The sequence below is a fragment of the Centrocercus urophasianus genome, unplaced genomic scaffold (genome assembly GCF_019232065.1).
Source record: "Centrocercus urophasianus isolate 14NV4802_14NV808 unplaced genomic scaffold, USGS_Curo_1.0 seq_18, whole genome shotgun sequence".
NCBI lineage: Eukaryota > Metazoa > Chordata > Aves > Galliformes > Phasianidae > Centrocercus > Centrocercus urophasianus.
In genome coordinates this window covers 8238979-8261939 of record NW_024884733.1, presented here as the reverse complement: position 1 = coordinate 8261939, position 22961 = coordinate 8238979, and the positions used below count along the sequence as shown (strand labels likewise).

Sequence of the window (22961 nt, the reverse complement as noted above, 5' to 3'; positions counted from 1 at the left end):
TCATGTACTCTCTGAGAAAGAAAAATGACACATTGTTTTGTAAAACTATTCTTTGTCTTCCCACTTGCCAAGCACAGTATATGTTACTTGAGGAAAAAATGGAGTGCAAATAGTTTGTAGTTCAATAGGGAAAGTGGAACGAATGATTGAAATCGTGGTGTCGTGAGTCATTAATAGACATGCTTATGTTAAGTGTAAGTGGTGGTACAGGGAATAGTTATTAAGCTATCAAAAATATTTTCACTTGGCAGATTTCAGATCAACTGATCCATACTCTGTGGAGCAGGCCCAGCCCTGATGAACTTATACAAACTGAATGTTAATAATCAATGCCAGATGAGATGAGCAAACTGTGAGGCTCTGAATGATGAGCTTTTACAATGCTTTTTGAAATCACATAAATAATTCTTTGCCTTGGAAATAAGGTAAAGCCTGGACGCAAAACTGTGTGTAACAGCTAGCATCAAAGGAGCTCAGGTGTTTGTAGAGCAGTATGAGCATGATGTTGGACCACTTGATACAGTGCAGTAGTAATATGGACAAGATTCTAGGGTGTTTCTTGGGCTTTTTAGGATATTGCAAAAGAAAAAAAAAAATGGTTCTTGTAAAAAAGCATTTTAAGATGATCCTTTAATGTAGCTGGTGAGTTGTCATGCACTGCTAAAGCTGGTTTTGGATAGTTCATTTAGAGATGAACTGCTTCAAGGACGGTAGTGATGAGAAGGATGTTGTGACCTTAATTCTTCAGAGCTAGAAACTCATGCAGGATGTAGAAGGGTGTTGCTTTCTTGACATCTCAATGTCTTGCCATGAAGACTTGGTCTCACTGTGTCAGTCCCCACTGGTATGTTGGCAGCAGCTGTACAACAGTTTCTGCTATGTACTGCTGCGTGATGCTGTAGCATGTGCAATGAGTTCCATCTTCTCTTTCTCCTGAAGTGTTTGTAGGGCTATGGAGGTCTGACCGTGCAGCCTGTACCTCAGCTTCACTTGGGATGCAAATGCCAAGCCCTGCACTTGTGTGACTTCAGGAATGAGAAAGTGGGCTGTGCTGGGGAAGGCCAGATTGGGAGATGATGCCCTGCTGCTCGCTGCCACTTCAGGTCTGTGTTGGGGTCTGGAGGGTCTGGATCAGGCATGGAAGAAGTGACCAGAATCTGTTTCTGAACTGGTCAGCAGAGCAGGGTGGGGCTGAGAGAGTGATGCATGTGCATTGTTCCAGGAGCTGCTCTTGTTCTTCCTACTGGAGAGGAAGCTGTGGGGGAACCTCACTGCCATCTGCAGCGACCAAGAGAGGATGCAGGTCTTACAGAGCCAGACTTTCTTGAGCAGAGCACAGAGGTCATGAACGTAAGTTGAAACATGGGAAATTCCAGTGTGACACAGGAACCTTTTTTTCATGTGGAGGTGATAAAGCATTCAGTGGATAACCTGGCAGAGCTGCAGTATCTTTGCCTCTTGGGGTGCTTCCAACAGGATGAGGCCCTGAGCAGTTGCTCCACGAAAACATACCCTTGGATGAGGTGACCTCTGGAGGTCCCTTTGCACCTGTGGCATTTAACATGGCAGGGAGATGTGTTGATGTGGTATGAGAGCTTAAGTATTACTAGATGTTTTCACTCAGTGATAGTTCTAACTGTCCCAGGAACACATAAGCATTCTGCTTCAGCATCTGTTAATAATATAGTAGAATATGAAGAAAATGACATTGTAATTGAATGATCGAGAAAAGCAACAGATGGAGAATTTTTGTGCAGAGTAAGTAAGAACAGTATGATTTAATTTCTATGCTTGTCTGGGCCCATGAGAACAAAACAGCCTGATTTTTGTGTGAGACTTACAATGACATTTGAGAACTGCTGAGCAGCCTGTATTCCCAACAGTGAGGACTTGAAGCCCTACAAGATGGCGAGCAGGCTGGCTGCACTGAGGTATCTGCTGCCATCTTTCTGAATTCTCTCAAGCATATCTTCTCTAATGTCAAGTAGTGTAGAATATTACTGCTATTCTGCTCTTAAATTGGACCCATAGCTCCAGAGGTTTGAATAAGCAGCTGGACTTGTTCCAGTACTATCATCTGCTGCCCAAGGAAGTCCATTGGCTCTGCTTTGCTTGAGCTGTCATGCCCTTCTGACCATCTTATTATAGCCAGCTATTAACCTCAATCATCAGTAAGTATCCAGATAATCGTGGCAGTTTACTGTATTAATTAACTACTGGAGATTATGCTCACATCTGCTGTGCTTTAGAATTGGGTATCTGATCCATTGCCATCTCAGTGATGACAAATAAATATGTAGGGATAAGTATATAGGGATCTAAAGCCATCTGTCTGAACTGTTTGTAGTTATCTTAGCATAAAGATAACTGGGTTGGTTGTCCTAGCGTGTATAAAGAAAGCCACAAAAGACATATGTCATATTCCAGTGATTTATTTGTGATCCAATTGCATGACTAAGAGTTACAGCAACAGAAATGCAGGAAGTCTTCTCAGACACAGATTACACGGTGTCATGATTTTGTCTTCACGGAAACTATCTATGTTTATGTTACTGGAGGAAAGATTGCTTTTCCTAAGAAGAAGCCTTGTTGCTAAATTATGTGATGCAATTAATTACAAATAAAACACCTAAAGCAAAACACAAGTATCTCACCTGAGACACAGGCATCGTGGGCTCTATGTTCTGTCTGCTACAACACTAGCATGTAGGCTGGAGAGACTGCTGGACATTCTATAGGGAAAGCCTTAGAGTGCTTATGATTTTTTTTCTGTATGCAAATAAATGTAACAGTTTGCCACATTGGTTGGCTATTTAAGTCAAATGTTGCCTGTGCATCTGGAAAACAGTTTTTTTTTTTTTTTTTTTTTTTGGTGTAACAAATTTCCATACAAAACAGACATCAATATACTGGTTTTCATAATGATGTGACTGCATACAGAAGGCCTTAATCCATGATAAACAAGCAGCTGGAAACAGTTCTTTTAATATTTGGAATTATCTGATTTACTGCTTTTTTTTTTTTTTTTTTTTGTAGATACAACAGTATCTAAAATATCTTACACATTCCTTAGGTGAGTTTTAATGAAGCTCAGTTCCTAATCTTGTGTACATTTGGCCTTACTGCAAGAGGCCACATTCAAATTAAAGCAGAATTTTTTTATGGCTGCTAAAAGAAGTAAGTTTCACCAAATCACAGAATTGGAGGTGTTGGAAGAGGATCTGTGGTGATTGAGTTCAACCCCCTGCTGAAGCAGGTACCCTACAGCAGGTTACACAGGAGAGGACCGAGGTGAGTTTTCAATATCTCTTTAGAAGGAGACTCCACTGCCTCTCTGGGCAGCTTGTTCCAGTGCCCCATTATCCTAACTGTAAAGATGCTTTCCTCATGTTCATGAGGAACTTCCCATGTTCCAGTTTATGCTGGTTGCCCTCAGCCTGTAATTATGTGCATGGTTATTCCTCTCTTGGTGTAGGATTCTACTCTCGCTCTTGTGGAACCTCATCAGATTGCTCTGTGCCTAACTGTCCAGTCTTTCTAGGCCTTGTTGAATGGTAGTACGCCCTTCAGGTGTCAGGTTCATATAATTATAGAAATTGCTGAGGTGTGTTCTATCCTTTCACCCAAGCCAGTAATGAAGATGTTGAGCAAGACCAGGTCCAGTACTGACCCCTGGGGAATGTCACTAGTTACAGTCCTCCAACTAGCCTCTGCCTCACTGATCACAACTCACTGAGCTGTGCTGGTCAAACGTTTCTCAATCCACCTCACCGCTTGCTCATCTGTTCCACACTTCATAACCTTATTTACAAGGAAGGTGTGGAAGACACTGTTGAAAGCCTTGTCAAAGTCAAGGTACACAACTGCTGTCACTCTCACCTCATCTACGCATCTATCCTGCTTGTGAATTTGTAGAAGCCACCACATTGATCAAGCATGGCTTCTTCTTGGTAAATTCATGTTCACTACTTCTGATAACCATCTTCTCTTCCACTAGCATAGAAATGACCTCCAGAAAAAGCTGTTTCATTGCCCTCCCAGGGAAGGAGTCAAGTCTGACTGGCCTGTAGTTTTCTGGCTCCTTTTTCTTGCCTTTTTTGAAGACTGAAGTAACATTAGATTTGCTCAGGAAACTCCCTAGTCTCTGTGATGTTTCAAAGAAGACAGAGTGGTTCAGCAATCACTTCTGCCAACTCCCTCACCAGTTGTGAGTGTATCCCATCAGGGCCTATGGATTTGTTTGTATTGAGTTTGCCTAGATGATCGCTAGCCAGATCTTCTTCAACCAAGGACAAGAGTGCCTTTCTTGAATATAACTTTATAAAAACAGTTTTCAAATACAGCAAAAAATACCTTTCTCCATGGTAGTGCCAGATTAATCAGGTAGTGAACAACCCACAATATTTAAAATACACATGCAAAAAATGTGAGGAAATATTCTTGTCTAAAGAGAAAAATTGAATTAATTCAGCAAGAATATGTTCATGCTAAGAATGACCAGAATAAGTGATTTCCTTCTACACCACATGTGCTTGTTGAAAAGTACTGTCTGACCCCACTGCTCCACTAAAACATTCATGCTTTACTGGACATGCACATGACATCATCTGTAGACAGTGGGGCTAATAACAAAAGGTAATAAAGATCAGATTGAAGATTTAAAAGTACTATTTGCAAACAAACATTGAGTTAATATAGCTATATTGTAAACATTTAACCTTTTGAGCATCTTAGCTCTTCAAACTCAGGTCTGAGTGTACATTGATACAAATTTCCTCAGCCTCTCTGTTAAACTTACAATATGAAGTTTTGTTAATTACAATTTAAGTACGAGCTTATGATTTCAGAATCATAAGAAATGATATCGACAGGCAGAAAATGCATAGAGGTCAGACTGCTGCTAAGCAGTGATTTTTGTCTGTAACTAGTCATAGTGAAAGCACTCATTTTAAACTGGCCTGCTAATGCAATATGGCGAGTTTGACAGTTAGATCAGTTGGCCTGATTAAGAAGATTTGCTTTCTTGGGCTCTGTATTAGGGCATATTGATTACAAAGCAGGGAGTCATTATTCCTATCTAAGTAGTGATCTCTCCCTGGGTGCTCACTGATTAATTAATGACTGTTTACCTGAGCAGCCGTGTTTGAGCAGGCTTTGAACGTAGCATTGCTGGGGGTCACTATCAAATACTGGGTTTTGGCATCCCTGCCTTTAAAGAAACTGTATTATGAAATGATTTGATGTAGATTTTTTAAATTTGTCTTCAGTACAATATTTTCTCTTAACTATTGTCTCCTACTAGTGTTATGGCTAAGAATTTTAATCAGTTTGTGAATTTGCTGGTTTAGAGGATTTTGCATGAGGAGATCATGTTGTCTCTGCATGTACAATTTGGGATGGGTATGCAACAAGATTCAGACAAAGGGGTGAGAAAATAACATCTGATCCCGTTAAATGAAAAGCATTCTCTGTGTGATTTTAGTACTCTGCTCTAAGAGATGCTTTCCAAGTCTGTGAGATCTGATGAGATCATGACATCATTAGGAAATGTACTGGTAGCAGATGAGATAGCATTAAAACGAGTTAATCCTTGTGACGGCACGAAGACTAAAAGAGATCCCTGCATAGGCAGGCTCTGTGGCAAATGAAGAATTCTTGGTGCAAGATGCATGTTGTTCATCATACGAATTCGTGTCAGGAAATGTTTTGGTATAACCATACAATGGGAAATGTTATCTTTTCTGTTTTGCCACTTTTGACAAACTTGTTGATGTTCTCAGGGGGGACATTTTTTTTTTCACAAGCTCTGCTAACAGCGTTGTGCAAGAAATCCCTTTATTGGTTTCAGCAGCACTTAAGAGGAAGGGTTTCTTTCTTTCTTTCTTTTTTTTTCTCAGTAGTAATGTTTTACTATTGAATGAAATGTACCTAACCAAGGAAGACTTCTGTAATACTTCAGATCCCTTGAGTAATGAAACACGTGTTCTGGCTTAGGGAGGTGATAAGAGATGATGGGAGCTCTCTTTTAACTCAGAACAGGATAGAGGGGGGGAAAAAAAAATCATGAAGCCATTAGGGATGGCAAATCTGACCTGACAGAGCTGGGATTCAGGCAGTGATCCTTACCCCCCTCCCTGCCATTTCACAGGACTGCCATAGTTTGTAGGGAAAATCCTGTTCCCTTCATTCCCTACAAGCTCCTCCCATGAAGCACACTTGCTTGCAGTTCATGTTGGGAGAATTAAATTCATCCCATGCTAAATGTCTAACAGAGAGCTTATTTCCTCAGGCTGTGATCTCTTCCCTTCTCTCTGTTCTCTTTACCCTGCCAAGATAAAATCACCAAATCTGTGTATGTAATGATTTCAGCTTTAAAAAAGTGGTGGGGTTCTCACGTAGCTCTTCTCACTTGCTCCATTCCCAAGTGGCACAATGTGTGGCCATTCCTTGTCTGTTTCTCATATCCCTTTTTGAGATCCAAACAGCACTCTGCACAACTTTTATAGACCCAAAGGCATGTGGTTTTGATTTGACAGAGAATGGCAGAGTGCTCCATATTAGAGAGGACGTGGATGCTTGTTTTTGAATTTTGTTTGGTGCTTTTCAACTATATCTCCTGTTGTTTCCATATTGAATTTAGTTGTAAACTAAAATACTTTAAGTTTGGGTATGTTGATCCTTGAGCGGGAGCTACCCTGACTCATATCCATCCTCTCCTTATCTGATGCAGATGAACCGGGTTTTTGTCTGTTTTTCAGGCAAGCTCTTTCTTATTGAGATGCATTAATTAGTTTGGGAGAAAACTGAGTCTTGTTGGTCCAAATTGATTTACATCAGCACCTCTTTTTTTCTGAGGGCATGGAAGAACTGAATTGTGGTTATATGTAGTTATACATCCATGACCTTTATGGCTACTCCTCTTCATTACAGCACTATGAACATGAATAATTAGTATTCACTACTAGGTAACTACAGTTAAGGTTGAGGAGGAATCTGTATCTTTAAATCACAGTGCTTAGTTGCTCGTACCTATAAAATCAATACTCATCCTCCCCCACCCTCTGCAAGTCCTCCTACAGCACTCCCTATGCTGACCTTTTAAGGCAAACTTAGGAGAGCTCAGCCATTATAAAGTTATACAAAGTATAAAGGAAAATGCTTTGTATCTTCTGGGTTACCTGATAGAATGCTAACTCTGAAAAGCCCGAATATCGCTGGTTTTGTGTTCTAATTTGGAAAGGAAAAAAAATGTAAAGAAAAGTAAATGGGATGTTCAGAACTTCAGAGCATACTGCAGTCATACGTTCTCTGCATAGCTATTCAAATTTTCTTTTGGTTTCTTCTTCTGCCTCAACCCTTCCCAGGGTTCAAACAAGGCAGGAAGAGGTGGTTTTGAACAGCAGCACTTCTCCTAAAACATGGTCTTTCATTAAGTAATTGTAATAAAGTAACTCTCCAGCTGCTGTGCCTGTAAGACAGTCTTGAAAACATGACCCAAGTGTAACCTGGGCATAGATGCCTCCTTCAGCTTTCAAGGAGTCTGAAAAAATGGGTCAGAGTGACGTGAGACTCATCTCCACAGTGGTCTGTCTCGTATGCCCTCTCTTTGGCAGGTGAACTTTGCCTACTCTCACTGCTCTGGCAGGCAAGGCATGAGGCAGAGTGGTGTCTTCTGAAGGTGCAGTCATTTTCCTCTCAGTGTCAAGGAGCCTATTTACTCTGGGAAAGAAACCCTACCTGTTTTCTTCCCAATTAAAGTAAGATACGTTCTGAGAGGTCTGACAATCATATCTGTGCAGACAGACACCCATCCTATAGCTGCAGGGCCTCACCGCAGGTGCCCAACAGGCCTTCAGCCTCTCCTGTTGGAACCAGCAGCAGCTTAGGAGGAGAGAGAAGGAAACTCAAAACAGCCTTAAAAAGTATCTAATGTTATCTGAAATACTGAAGTCTTGGAAAACAGTCTGTAGTAGGAACACTTCAAAACTGAGATACTCTGTGAATAAAATGTCTCACTGTTTCAGTAATCACCAGACCCAAATTCGTTTGAGCTAAATTGTTGGCTATTTTGGGCAGCAGTAACTTCTAAATTCTGCAAGCTTTGAAGGATGCACAGGGGCTAAGACAGAGGGTGGAAGGGAGGCAAGAGGCACATGCAGCAAGATTTGAGTCCTCTCCATTCCCACTTCCCTCTGGGCAGGATGTGGCCATCCTGTGCATCTGCACATGAGTCTCAGCCTGGGTCTCCCAACCTCCTATCTCCTTGCCTGAGAGTCCAGAGTCCTAGTAGACTTCTGCTAGTCCTAGCTGAGAAGTTGATTTTTACATCCATGTGCCAAAGCTGCTTGCTGCAAGGGCCTCTCCTGTACGGTGCTGGGGTGATGATTTTTCTGAAAACAAGATGCTATATGAAAAATGTGATGATTTGTTAAGGATGCAAAACCCTGGAGCCCTTCACGTACTTTAGCGGTTGTTGCAAATGCTGTCTGTTAGAGGTAGCCAAGAATTAATGTAAAATGGAGGCTGGAAAGTAAGTGCTTGAAAATCAAGGGAATCCCCACACTGAGATTTCTGCTGGAACTTCCAGTTGGTTTCACTGCACATTTTCTATGTTTTCTTATTATTTAGTCTATATCCTGTGAGGTGTGTAGGAAGTGTAACGAAGCCAAGACAATATTGCTTTGGAAAATCCAGTGCATGTCATTTCCTGGCTTTTGGTTATTTTTTTAAATTTTTATTTTATTTTTTTTTTTCAGCCATAGTAACACATTAATGCTGTTTTATATGTTTAATATAGAATTGGCCCGAATTTTCCCTATTTTTTTTTTTTTTTTTTCAACTGCCGGTGCAGGGATTGCTTTTTGGGGAGCAGTGCAGTGAGCAGCACTGTGCCTGTGGTCAGGCTGCGGGTGGTGTGCTGCTGGCTGCTGTGGGAGAGGCGGCGGTGGGAGTTTGACTCTCAGAGCATCGCAGGCAAACGCGGATTGGAACGCACTCAAGGAGGATGTTATTTTTCTCCCTTTCCAAACTTACTGGGAGCGCCCGGGGGTATAAAGCTTTTCATGTGTGTTTACAGGGCCGTGCGTTCTCTCCAATACTTCTTTCCACTGCATTACTTCTTCAGCAGTTTTGGAGAGCGTTTAGAACTCGGTAAAAAGCAAGGCCAAGCACATTACCGAGGGTTAAATTAAAATTTATGACCTTTAGCAAGACGAAATTAATTTTTCCTGTGAGTGGAGCGAATTCAAAGGGACGGGAAAGGAAGGGAAGGCAGCCGGGCAGGAGCGGAGCACGACCCCGGGCTCCCCTCGGGGCGCTGCCGTCCGCCGGCCCACGGGCGGCTGTTGCCCACGGGAGCAAAGGCCCGGGCAGCGTTCCGGAGCGCAGCGGCTCCGCGCGGAGCCCGTTCCGCACGCTCGCTCCGCACGCGGGGCCGGGCGGCACGGGACTCTTGCGCTCGCCGAGGCGGCCGCAGATCCGGCCGACGGCGGCCTCGGTGGTTCCCCGGGCGGCCGCGGAGCTTCCTGGTTCCCAGACGGTGCCGGAGCCGCGGCAACAGGAACTGAGAGACAGGGGGAGGAGGCGGTGCCGCCGCTCCGTGCAGTCGCGGCCCGAGCCGGGGGAGCGGAGCAGCCATGGGCCGCCGCCCGCCGCAGCAGCGCCGCCGCCCTCCGTGCTAAGCCGGCCCGGGCCGCAGGGAGAGGGCCGTCTCCTCCCCGCCGGGCGCGGGGCTTCTCCCTCGGGGGACGCCGGAGCGGCCGCCCGGGCCCGCGATGTGACCATGGACAGCAGGTTCACGTGAGTGGGGGCGGCGGCGGGGGGCTCCGCGCAGCGGGTAGGCCTCGCGGGCCGCCGGGCGGGGGGGGAGGAGGCGCGGGGCAGCCCACCCGGCTGCGCGCGAGGGGCCGGGCGCGGCGCGGCCGCTGAGTGACAGCCGGGCGGGAGGCGGCGGGGCCGGGAGCTGGGGGCGAGGGCAGCAGGGTAGAGTGGCGGCCGCCCCGCTCCTGCCCCCGGCTCGCCCCGCCGCGGCCGCCGAAGGGAAGCGGCTCCGGGACGGGCGGGCGGCCGCCGGGGGCGGGTCGTGCCCTCGGGAGCCGCCCGCCGCGAGCGGCCGTGGAACGGTGGTGGTGCGGCGTGCCGCTGTACGGGCACAAAGGCCCCGCGCGCTGCCCGAGATCGATGCGCTCTGCGGCTTCGGCCTTTGTGCCGGCGCTGCGCTGCAGCAGGTGTGTGCGGCGGGCGAGAAACGGGCACTGGTCGCCGTGCTGCCTCTCCGCTCCCTGCCCTGGTGCCGTCCCTTCACTAAGCGGGAACTGAGAGATGTTACACGCGTATTCATGAACTGACAACAGTCTGGATGCGGGGGGATGACGAATGAGTGGGCACAGAGTAGTAGCGGGGAAGGAAACGGCAGTCTAACAATTCTCAGATTACTCTAACACATTTTTGACACTTCTGAGCATAGTGGGATGTGAAGAGTAAACTTAGCAGTGGTTTTCTGGGGAGGCTGAGCTGGTGTGGATGAGATGCTGCTGCATCCCTTGGGCTGCGCTTTGCGTGGTGGTGCTGCCCTGCCTCCTGCACCTGGCATGCTGTGGTGGGGCTGCCTGGAAACAAGGCAGGGGTAAATGACCTTAGCTTGGGTAACGTTGTGGGGAAACGTCACTTCTCCTAAAGGAAGGGTCTTGTGGCTGCTTTTCCAGACAGCCAGGCCTCATCAGTTCCACCGCAAACCTGCAGGGACAAGAGCTGGCTGTAGTACTGGAATACAGTGTTGAGATCCTGGGCTTGCATTTCGGTAGCTCAGTGCAGGATCTGTCTGTGTGATTTTCTCAACTAAATGCTTTAAAAAATGACACAAGTCTATAGGCAGGTTATGCTTCTCTAACCTCAGTTAGACTCTGACTGCATATCCTAGTTGAAGATGGTACTGAGGTCAGTAAAAGCGTGGCCTGAATCCATTAATTTGTGACAGCTGAGGTTTCCCCTCTAATCCTGAATTTCAGTCAGAACTCCCTTTAAAGAAACAACAGGGTATTAATTCACTGCACCCTTCAGTTTGAGTTCCAGAAACCTAGGCCCAAATTCTGGTTTTTTTCACCTGCCTCCAACTCTAGCTGACTTCAGTGGGGCATTACTCATGGAGGGAACTCAAGTGTGAGCTTTTAATGTGGTTAAATAGCTAATTGATATGGGTGCGGTTATACCACTTGTTTTTAATATAAATAGCAGTGCGCTGGGTAGAGAGGGAGCTCGATAGTACGGTCACGGCAGTTTGAGCTATTCCAATAACTGCTTGGTTTGGGATTAGGTTGGGCGTTCCTTGCAATTAGCGCTGCAGTTGTTACTGTCGGGTGTGTGCTGCTGCAAGGCGTTGGTGTGCGGGTGGGTGGCTGCTGCAGGGGTGGCTGGGGGATTAAGGGTGGTATGATGGAAACTCCAAAAAACCGTCTTGCTGTATAAGGCAGTGGCATTATCATTAGACAAGCTAATCAGTGTATTTATCTTCCTTATCTTTGTTTTTTTTTTTCTTTTTTTAAGGCTGTACATGGCAGCATAGCTTGTTATTTCTAAGGAGGAACCAATGCGGTTTCTAATTTTATTGACTTTTATTTTAATGTTTCCTGGACAAATAGAATAGAAAAAATGTAACGCTGTATGTGTGGTAACTGTTGAGTTACCTGAACTACTGACTGAGCACCTGGGGAAAGGACCCAGTCAGCCCTGGGAGCACAGGTGAAGGTAATTCACCTACGTGACTGGAGGGGATAGAGCCTGGCTGCACCTCTCTTAGAGTTCATTTAAGGGCTGACTGTCACTGGGGAAGGATCTCTGGTTGGAGGTCCTTCTCTTGTGGAGTTTTCCTTTGTGGCGCTCAATCTTTAAAGATGGGTGAGCAGTCCTTTCTTCTTTCCTTGTAACAGCTTCTTATTGTATTAGTCCCTTTGGCATTGAGCCTCTTGTATCACCTTTCCACCTTGTTGATCTTTCTGATTGCTATGCTGTGGAAAATGATTTATGTTGCCTGGAACAGCTATGTGAGTAATTGTTTGCTTTTTCTAGGGAGAATCCAGAACGTACCTTTGATTTGGTACTGAAGGTGAAATGCCAAGCATCTGAAAATGAAGGTAATAATGTACTGTGTTTGCCAATATCATAGAAATGAGATGGAAAAGGCTCATTTGTTTTTTTTCTCCAGTTATGTTTAATGTTATGAAATGCTTTTGCTTTTGGATTGTGTTAGAAAATGACTGTGGTTGCCATATTATTTTTTTAATCTACTAATATGTTAACTTATTGCTGTCATCTTTTTATTGTTGTACGATCACTTTTGGTTGTCTGGTAGTAAAGCACTTTTATTCTGAGGGATTAACTTGCGAAACTTGGGCTCAAAGTGGAAATGGTACAGTTATTAAGGAAATGCGGATTTTATGACTTCATTTTATCAGAGAAATTGACCCCTGCCTGTCAGTGGACTGTTCATTTAGTCAGAGCTGTACTAGGAAGTAAGTTTTCTCTGGGATAACAGGAATAAACCTTTTCTGTAGCTTGCATTTGGTAGATGCTTTGGCACAATACATGATGTAAGCAGCAGTGAGTTCTGACATGTGCTCATGTTAGCCACTGGTTTTGCATCTCTGCAGGTGTGCGGTGAAGAGCTCTTGTACTGTGGGATTTATCTGAGGGAGGCGTTTTGCATCTCCTCTAAAGAGCTTGCTTGTGCTGAAATGGAAGTGACCTCTGTAACTTGCTTTGGGGGAATTCTGTTCATGTTATTGTCCAAGGTTGTTGGCCTTTTGGAAACACAGGGAGAGAAGTCTTGTTGGGGTCATGCTGTAGTCCTGTTAGCCTGTGACAGTTGTGTCTTAATCATGTTTGTAAGTACAATCAATTGCACTTTCAAATTCCGTGTATTATTATCCTGCTATGCTAATGGATGCTTTTTCCGGAGTTCACTACACTGAGTTAGAAGCCAACAGAAGCCCTTGCATACTACACTTACATAACACCAAGCTACTCCTTTTTTCTTCTTCCTTCAAGCCAGCATTTCCATTAGTGATGTAAAGGATACCCGCCTAATGTGTCTATGAAGAATGTTTCTGTTGAAGCAAAACAGCTGGGGCTGTTTAGTTCTTTTCCTAGCAGTCCCAACAGGCTTTTCTGTACCTGCTGGATTGTATACTATCTATTATTGTTGTCTCAAGTTTCTCTGCTCTTTCTTTCATTTTCTCTTCCTCATAATACTGTTCTCATTTAGTTGTGGAATAACATCTCTGTCCTGCTGCAACCCTCAGTTATTTCCACATTTTTATGGTCAGCGACATCCTTCTGCTTATTGCCCGCCTTACTGATTTGCTGTTGGCACATCCATGGTTTGGGGGAGTTAATTTGGCCTCCTCAGCTTGGGTCATTCCTGTGTTGTGTTTTGTATCATGGTGTATGTCATCTTCCGCTTGCTTCCTTTTGTAATTTTTTACCTTGCTAAGTTCACAGGTTGCTTTCACAGTCCCCATCTAGTACCCGTAGCAACACTGCTTCTTGCAGAGCGCCTTTAGCTGACATCCTTTCTTGGAGTCTCACTCAGGCTCAGTCTCTTCCTGAAGTTTTTTTTTTACTTGTCTTTTGCCCTTTCCTTCCTGAGAACCAATAACCCTCTGCCTCAACTGCTGTGTGGAACTGCCTTCTATTACTTGTGAGCTCTGGGTCAGATTGGTCCTCCTGTCTGCCCAGGCAAGCATGGTGTATTGGTTGTGGACTGCCCTTCATGGAACAGCTTGGGCCTGCATGTGGCCATGAGCTGATCTGGTTCGGGGTTGCCTTTGTGGTTGTGAGTGGGTGCTTCATCTCTTACTCCACCTTTGATCACCATTCTCTCAGCCCTGCTGGTTACTTGGGGGGGGGGGGAGGGGGGCACAAGGAGGGATGCCAGTAACATCTGAGTCTGTGCTGTGTGACCAGAGAGAGGTTCGTAGGATTTCAGCAGCCTGGAGGTTGTATGGGTTCTTGTAAGAGTCCTCTGATGAGGACCTATGTGTGGTTTCTTTTTGCCAACCAGACCGTGCTGGTGGAATGTTCTGGTTACCATTCTCGTGTACTTGGTGAGCCATGTGGAATTCTTAATTTATTTCACTTTATATCTAGTTCAGATAATGAACTTCCCAGTGAAGGCCTGACGTTACATTTACATGAGGTAGTGCAAGCACACTAATGTATGATATCAATATATCCTAATGTTTTAACTGTTGAAGGGGATAGTGTAAGGGATACAAATGTTTTGTCTGCACTGCCCCTTCGGAAGCAAAGCACGAGGCTTGGTCATGCTAAACAGGGAGCTTTCAGCGCTGGTTTATTAGACGGCCTTACAAATTTGACAGTTACCCTGCATTGTAGGTCTTGCCTTTAAATAGATTTTCATGCTAGGATAATCTTTTGAATATATCATACTTGAAGATGTGATCCAGTCACCTGCTTCTTTGCTCGAGCCTTTATTTCTTATGAAAGAGATTTGTGTTTAAATAGGGGCTTTCTCCCTCGCATCCCATCTGCTCTTGTGCTTGATCCTGGAGCTATGTCAGGGCTGAGTTTGCGACATCACTGTCATCAGTGTTGCCGTGGAAATATTACAGCCATAAAATGATGATCTCTCCACATGAGCGAGCAGCAGGAGAAGCCGACTTAGTGGAGGGGAAGACCTTAACATGACCTATGTATCTTTGAGCCTTTTCTGTTCCAGCTTTGCTGTAATATGCATTCTCCTGAATTTTAATTTCCCTTTGCCAGCCTATAACTATTCTAACAAATAAAAATGGTGGTAGCTCTCCTGACTGTGAAGCTGTTAATAAGATGATGTTTTTATTAGCATGCAGTAAGCCAGTGTTAATTGACACGGGGAAGAATTTTCTGGTTAAAATTAGTATGCTCTTTGGAAGAGTAATTTTAGGTAACTTCTTAATTAAAGCGGAGCTCTCAAAGAATGCTAATTTTTCCAGATCTGACAATGTCCCAGGGCTCTTCCTGCTCTAAAGGATCTTGCATACATGAAATATAGCAGTGTTTATTTTTACTATGAAATGTGATCTTAAATCACTCCACTAATGATTTACAGCACTTTCTACTTGGTGTAGATGTTTAGGCCTTGGATGTAGGTTAATATATATGTATCTCTCCACATATGGCATGTAGCTATTGGCTATAGGCTTAATGGTGCTACTGTGGCATTAGTTAGAGTATTTCGGTGTCTGTTGTCTGCTTTCTGCTGTGTAGGAGTTACTTAGTTGAGTATATATTTCTCAGTACCGTGTTGTTGACTGAGCAGAAGATGCTTTGGGGCTGCTCTCTCTTGCTCTGCCTCTTTATGCTGTGGGGGAACACAATAATATTGCTAGACTTGAACGATTTTACTGGTTCTAAGCTTTTCTCATTTGTGGAGCTGTGGATGAGAGAGGGCTTCTTAAATATGTGTTCCTGTGACTGAGGGCTCCACTGAACTAGTAGTGTGGGTTTTGCTGTTGTTATAACCTTTGTTCTTTGCTTGTGTTACAGTAAAAAGGTAAGTTTATTAGGAGAGCTTAATGCTTTCTGCTAGCACGAAGAAAGCATGGTCCCTTACCAGCTCAGGATCATGGTTCCCTTACCAGCTCAGGAGGTGGTGCTTACTCTATTTTCACTTTTGATATTACTCTGCTTCTAAGTATCTTCAAAGTTGCGTTTCAGCTTAATGGTGAAGCATGTATTCCAAGGGGGGGAAATTAGACTTTGAGAAAGTCACATTGTAGCTCATGTCAAAGCTGCTAGTCCTCTGCAGCATGGCCAGAATTGTAATCCTCAATTCAGGGCGTGTTGAAACATAGTAACTGAGCAGCCTGGCTTCTTTAGGGAGTGCTTAAGGCAGCTTAGGGAGAAGTCTGAAGTGAGCTGAGCTCGGCTCCCCGTGCTTTGCTGTGCGGCAGGGAGGTGAGCTGCTCTAACAGCCCGCTGCTTCAGCCACAGCTCTGGCCTTCAGTATCGGTAGTGCCGTACAGCAGAAGGTTGGGTGTGGTCTCCCAGGCATCTGCAAGTTTTCATTAATGCTTTTCTTTGGGGGAACAACAAGCAAAATAACAGGTAAAATATCTGCGTGTTCTAACATCAGCAGTTGGCCTTCTGTGTTAAACTGTGTCTGACAGAGCCTAAGGACCACTTGGAAGCAGGTATAGAAACTAGAGTGCTTTAAGATTAGCATTGCTCTCTCTAGGCTGGGGAAAGAATTTACACAATCTTTGCTCTTTGGACTGAATGGTACTTCCTAAAAATCAGAAGTAATGCACTCTCATAGTTCTCTGGAGTGCATAGGCACGTGTGAGGCTGTTGGTCCATGATAGTACAGCAGCTGCACGTAAAGCAGGATCATTCTGTAGCTGCCCTGTCTCTTTGAAGTGTTTTACTGCACCTGAGCTTAGGCATTAGCTAACCAAAGCAGCCTGCAGCTTCTTTTTTTCTTTTATCATTACATTTTTAGTACGTGTCCTTCCGTAGTGGGAAGTAAATCACTTCTGGGAAATGGATGTTTCAGAGTTCTTTATATGGAATGTGCCCAGAGTAATAATTCCAGTGTTATATTTTGAATATTGTATCTTTATGCATAGATAAGCATATGAATGTATATGCATGTGTACAACTGAAATTTTATTTTGGTTAAATATATATAAAGAGAAGTTTAGAGTTTAGAGTTGATAATACTACTAATTTTATACTCTCTACTGACTCAGTTGAAGCTGGCTTGCAGAAGCCCAACACAGACAATGCAAGTGGCACCTAGAAGTAGAAAGATGGCTCTAAGCAACAGCTGCTCTGAACAGAAAATTTTCTGCATTTTTGTCCATGGCTTCCCAAGAACGAGTGACTCAAACTGGTTTTGGTTTATGTGGTTAAGAGCACAGTTTGCTGCACCATTTTCTTCAATTATAGCACGTACGCAAAGCAACAGAATTCTAGGCTTGAAAAGGCTCTGCTGAGAATGTGCTGTTAAGATTCAGGGAATTAAGGCACTGACAGTCTCAGTCTGAGTCCAGACTCTTTAGACCTGACTGAAGATGTTCAAGTATTACTTGAAAACCATTTAGAAATAGTGGTTTGTTTTCTGTTAAACCTCGTTTGAACAAGGTTTGAAATTTGATTGCTTTACTTCTACTTCCTCTTTCAGTGTTGTGGTGCCTCCTATACCTCTAGGGCTAGATGCACGATTTCTGGAGAAGGTGCCTTGATAGTTAGTGGTGAATTGCATGAATAACTCCTTGCCTGTACCAGAATGACAATAAGTGTTAGTGATGCAAGATCTTTATGTTCTTTTTTCTTTAGTTGTTGTTCTTACTGCTTAATTTTCAAGGAAATGACATGGAAATGGGTTTAATTCTATACTGCTAGAGTCAAGAACTATCTGAATGAAATCCAGTAACTACAACAGAGATGCAGATTTCTTTGTATGGGGTTTTCAGTGGTTATCTATAAGGCACTAATATGACAGGTAGTTCCACGAAGGTCCCAACTTTGGAGAATAAGTTTAATGTGGTTGGCAATGCCATTTGTAGGTAACCTGTCTTACTTGGGTAGGGTTTTCATTAAGTGCCTTCCACAACTGATTGCAGGACTGTGGTAGTGCAAGCACTGTTTTAATTTTTGTTTTCAGTAGCTGTTTTCTTCACTCTAGAGAGGTGTTTACTAACCACAAACACTGTAAGCCTGTGGGTGTAATGTTCTGATCAGATAACTCTTTTCCTTTGCAGTATTTCTTTTATTTTTTTTTTTTCAGAGTATCACTTGAACCTGATTAGAAAGATAATTTTGTCAGTTTAATGCATCAAGAAGTCTGCAGTTTTTTTTGTTTGTTTTTTTTTTTTTTAATAAAGCATTTATTTTTATTAATATATTCTTTCTGCATTGCCAACCCTCTTCACTGCTTTGGTCTACCCAAAGCTAGGCTCTCTAATATTGTTCAAGTATGTTTTGCTTTTCAAGAGATTATGGAGAGCAAATATGCATTGCTATGAATTGTGTAAACTTTCTTATAAGGCTCATATTTATTTGTAGCCTTGGACTTTCAAATATTTCATACCACATTGGAGTTCACTTGATGTTGATAGACGTTAAAGATGCTTAATTTGTATAGCACCGTTTTCCAGCATGGGCTATCTGATGATAGTTCCAAATGCAGCTTTTGGATGTGAAAACTGAAGGCTTTCTTTCTGTACTCCGTAGCCATTTCATTAAATGTAACCACCCCTGTGACCCTGGTAACCTCGTGTTGGATTTTCATGTTAGTGCCACTTCCACATAATGCTTTCTTATTTTGGCTGTTGAAATTTTCCAGTGGTGGTGCCCAAGAGGCTTGGAAGAGGGCACTTCATCTAGTCTGCTTTCTCCACAGGATTGTTGACTGGCCAGAGTGTTGCTCAGTCCATTGTTCAGCATGATACAGTTGTTTAGAGAGCAAATGCAGGTGTAATTATGGAGCTGGGGCTTTTTTTTTTTTTTTTTTTTTTTTTTTTTTGTCAGTGCTAGCAAAACCAGAGTACGTGAGCCTGAGTGTGGCTCAAGCTCCCTCATGTACGTGCATGGAATGTCTGTAAAAGTTTAACAACTGGCAATCTTCTGTATAATTTAAAGCCCTCAGCTTGTGTCTAAATAAGTTTGTTAGACTCAAATTTCTTCCTTTTACTCTGAAGGCTCTTCAGAGTATGAACAGTGTTTTTGTGTATGCTTGGACTGTCACTAGTGAAGAGTGGGTGTTGTAGAATTGTGAGCAAAAGCAATTAAATCAACTTTGGTATTGCATCTATGATAAAGATAGGTGTTTTCATGTCTTTTCTCCTTTTCTTTCATTCCTCAGATGCTGAGAAAAGGAGGGCTAGTTACTCTAACCTTGTGCCTCTCACAGTAGCAAAAACGTGGAGGAAGCTCAATGCTGTTCTGTGTTTCATTTCCTATAGAATTTTTTTGCCAACTTAAAGAGATTCTTGAATGTATGCGTAATGTGGAGGTGGGTGGAGATATGGACATGTGGGTGGAGGAATGGTGAGCGCGGCAGCAGGTCAAGAACGTGCTCCTCTTGCCTGTATGCCTTGCTGAGGAGAAGAGCTCTCGGAGCGGGTGGGTGGGCTGGGGCTGCAGGCAGTGTGGGGGGAGTTGGCAGCCTCCAGCTGTGGTGGCACAGATACTTATGTGCTGTAAGAACTTTGTATACAATGCAGTGGATTTGACATATAGTATTGAAAGTAAACATGAGCCCCAAATGGCAAATCATATTACGTGATGTAGTCCATCAGTATAAAAGCTGAAACTCCTCTGCATTTCTCAATTTTGATTTTTCGTTTCATTTTGGTACTTCACTGCTTCAGACGGCTGCCTAGGGGGCAGTTTGCAGGCTTTCAAATTGCCTGCATTCACAAGTGTTAAGAGTTCACAGATTTTTCTGGGCTCATGTCAGCGTGCCTCTGCCCTCCCACGCGCTGTGCAGTCCTGCTTGCACCAGTTTGTCATTTTTCTTGAGAAGATATGCTCTACTGATAGCTGTCCTTGTATGGAGTTAAATGGCTTGTCTTCTGTCTATGGGGGATTTGAAATCTCTAAAAACCTTTGTGAATTGGTTAAGCTTTCAAGGTTTGTAATGCTTTTTGCGAAGCCATACGCCACCTCTCTCTAGCAGTGACTTGACAAAGCTGAGGTGTGGGGTTTGTGTTTTGATTCACAGCTACGTTCTTTTTAGTTCTTTTTTTCTTTTCCACTTGTAACTCTAGTAGGGGATGCAGTGTGTACATGCTCATCTTATAGCTTGGGAAAGATCATTCTGTTTGTAAATTCAGCAAAACGTGATCAGGACAATGAAGACAACTGTTACATGGACTGCTAATAGAAAGCTTGAGAACAAGCAGCCCCCAAACAAAGGAAACTCTCTGAAGCTGAAGTAAGTTGTCCCAGGGAAGTGCTAGTTTTATTCTTTAAAATAACTCTGAGTAGTAAGGTAATCTGTGCATAGCACTTTTTTTTTTTTTTTTTTGGCAATCAGTGTGTAAATAAACTATTTTTTTAATAGTAGTCGGCCTTGTAGTAACTCCAGGATCCAGGTAAAAGCATGGTATTTACTGGCACATACTAGAAATGGGAGAGTCTAAGTGACAGGAAATAATAAAATGCTCTAAGCAGTAACTTCTATCTGCTTTTGATGTTTTCTGTGTGTTCTGGAGCTGTGGTTCTACATTTGGAACTAAAGAAATTGTGCAGGCGAAGGCTTCTTATGTCTTACGGTTCTAGTTTAGGAGAAGAGATTTAAAAACTTGATGGTGAACTTCATATGAAAGGAAGAGAAAAAGCAGAAGCGGTAAGGAGGGGAAAAGGTCTGAACAAGATTTGAGGTGTGGTGTTGGATTTCCTGAGCTAGGGAAGCCAAAGCAGCGCCTTAGTCAAGCTGTCTTCATCTGCAGACCTTGCAATCCTCGTATGAATGGTACTGTCCAAGTATGAAACTCTTAATTAGAAAAGGGACTTGAAGAACACCCTTGAATGACATCTGTTGCAGTTTGAACGCAGGTCTAATTTATTTTCAAGTTTGGGTGGGTATTCAGATGCAGATTATAATCTGGCTGAAAGTGCAAAATTGTTTCTGAAAAGATCACATGGGGTTCTATGTTTACTTCAGATACGTCTCACTAACTTGCAAGGTTAATTTCAAGTTTTAACCATTATGAAGGAATAATCATCATAGCTAAGTATTTTGCTGTAGATGTAACCGCTCACTGTTGTGTTTTTCCTCAAGCTCAGAAGGGGAAAGAGCAACAGTGATTAATTTTGCTTACATTCTAATAGGGAGTGAGAAATTCTTATTTATCTGACTTGAGATGCTGGTCATACAGAGGACTTATTGTGCCAATGGAATCTGTGTGCAACATGCACCCAGCAGCTGGTACAGCATGAGCAGGAAGCTGCTCACATGTGTTAAGGAAGCAGGAGCTGCTGGGCTTTCCAGGCTATCCAGTGGCTGTTATTTCATCTCCCAGCATTCATTTGAAGTGGTTGAGTTTATTTATTAAAAATAAGCATATTACCAGATCTACAAACAAAATAAAATGCTTGAGTTGCTGCTGCTGTCTCCTGCCAGCTTCCCGTAGCATGTTTCTGTGATGGCTTTTGGACCTGTGCTTACTTCAGAGTGCTGGAGCTGTCTCTGTGCTTTGCTAAACTTCTGTCTATTATTTGAGGAGACTGATTCAACAGCATAGCTGGAGCCTTCCAGTTCTCTGTTCATGCAGTAAAGCTCATCTCCTTGGGGGGAAACAGAACGGAAAGTTGGGCCCCTGTCATTTGGGCTGATTATAAGGCATGGTGCATTTGGACATAAATTGTACGTGCAACATGAAAATACAAGATCCTGTGTAACGATACCAGATTGTTATCATGCGGTAACTTATAGATCTGAAAACAATTTATGATATCATATAATATGGGACATTCTGAAAAAAGACTTTGTCCAGGGAAGAGTTCATCTTCTGGATAGCTTCTTCCTGCTGTGGACACTGCCTGACAAAAAGGGACTTCCTTTCCTCAGAGTTGGTGAGTTGTTTGCTACTTCAGCTGTCCTGTCGCATCCCAGATAGCTGTGATGAGAAAGTGCTTGTATGCCAGGACGCATAAAATTAAATTGGTAAGTTGCTGAATATTCAGTTGCTGATGAGTAAATCCATTTTAGTCTGGCGGTGGGCCTGCCTCGTGTATTGGAGGTACATGCTCACATCTGTTTCTGTGTGGGGTCAGAGCCCTGCAATGCATTGCAAGAGCTGCCTTAGTGATGCTGATGTATCAGCTGGGGAGACAAGTCAGCTCAAGTAAAGTGTGTAGCTAGTAAGGAAGCTACTGGAAAAGAATTGCACATCATGATGCAATATGCTGCATCTTATAGGAAGTTATTTATAATGTATTTGCTTGCATTTGGGTTATTATGATAGAAATCAGTGCTATGGAAACACAATGCGAATTTAAAAAAAAAAAAAAAAAAAAAGCCACGAAAAAGGAGCTTGGGTTAACTGCCTCTAAATGCCTGGTTGAAAAACATACATTGCTGGCTGAAAGCATTTTCTATTGTCAAATAAAAAAAAAAAGAATTCAGCATGCCTTGAGTTCTCTGGCAAGCAGTGATGGTGACTATCTTCCTCTGCAATAAACAATTCTGTGTGACATTGCTAGGTGCTGGCAGATTCAGCAAAAAAAAAAAAAAGCTTTGTCTTATGATATTTGTCAGACCTTGCAGTCCTTGGAGAAAATTTGCATTATTTATTCAACGATGAGCAAAACAGAAATGCTTTCAGCTCCTGTTATTGGAAAGAATGAAGAGCTCAACCAGATAAAACAATAGTAAAGGTAAGCTACTGGGAGTTTCATAGCCCCTGGAACCAGCTCAGGAGGTGAGCTGGTGCCAGCTATGGGACACTGCTCTCTGCAGCTCCCCTCTGGTGACAGCTATGCTCAAACAGAGCTGCCTGCAGGCTGCTGTGCCCAGCTTGGACTGGCACTGCTTTCCTGTGTGCTGCAAAATGCTCTGTGTGCTATCCTGCAACCTGATGGAGATGTTTTGTGATGAGTGCTCTCTTCAGCAGTGTTACCCAGCAGTCCTGTTGGCTTTTCAGTTTAATAGAGGATGCACTTCATGTACTGTCTCATGTTTAAGACCTCCTGTCGTTCAGCTGCAGGGAGTCAGTGTTCAGGATCACAGTAAGCCTGTGTCTGCAGTCAGTTCAGAAAAGTGTGGCCTGGAGAGATCTTGTGGCTGTATGGTTATCTGGTTGTGGGGTCTGTGCTGAGTAAATGTGTCTGTGTACAGGAGCTGCACGGTCTCAGTATGGGTGTTCTGGTTTGCTGTGTGAATTTAATGGGGCAGTGTAGGAGTCAGATTGTAGTGGCTCATGTTGTGCCTTAAAAGCCAGCAGAAGTGCATC

The 22961-nt window shown here is 43.4% G+C and overlaps 1 protein-coding gene across 1 annotated transcript in view; it reads left to right on the top strand.

Annotated features, from left to right (window-relative positions):
- Positions 1–9702: 9702 nt before the first annotated feature.
- DENND1B (DENN domain containing 1B) overlaps positions 9703–22961 on the top strand; it is a 144322-nt gene continuing 131063 nt past the window's right edge. Inside the window, exons 1-2 of the mRNA XM_042818985.1 lie at positions 9703–9798; positions 12064–12128. Of these exons, the coding sequence (XP_042674919.1) occupies positions 9782–9798; positions 12064–12128 (82 nt within the window). The 5' untranslated portion in view covers positions 9703–9781. The remainder of the gene's footprint in view (positions 9799–12063; positions 12129–22961) is intronic.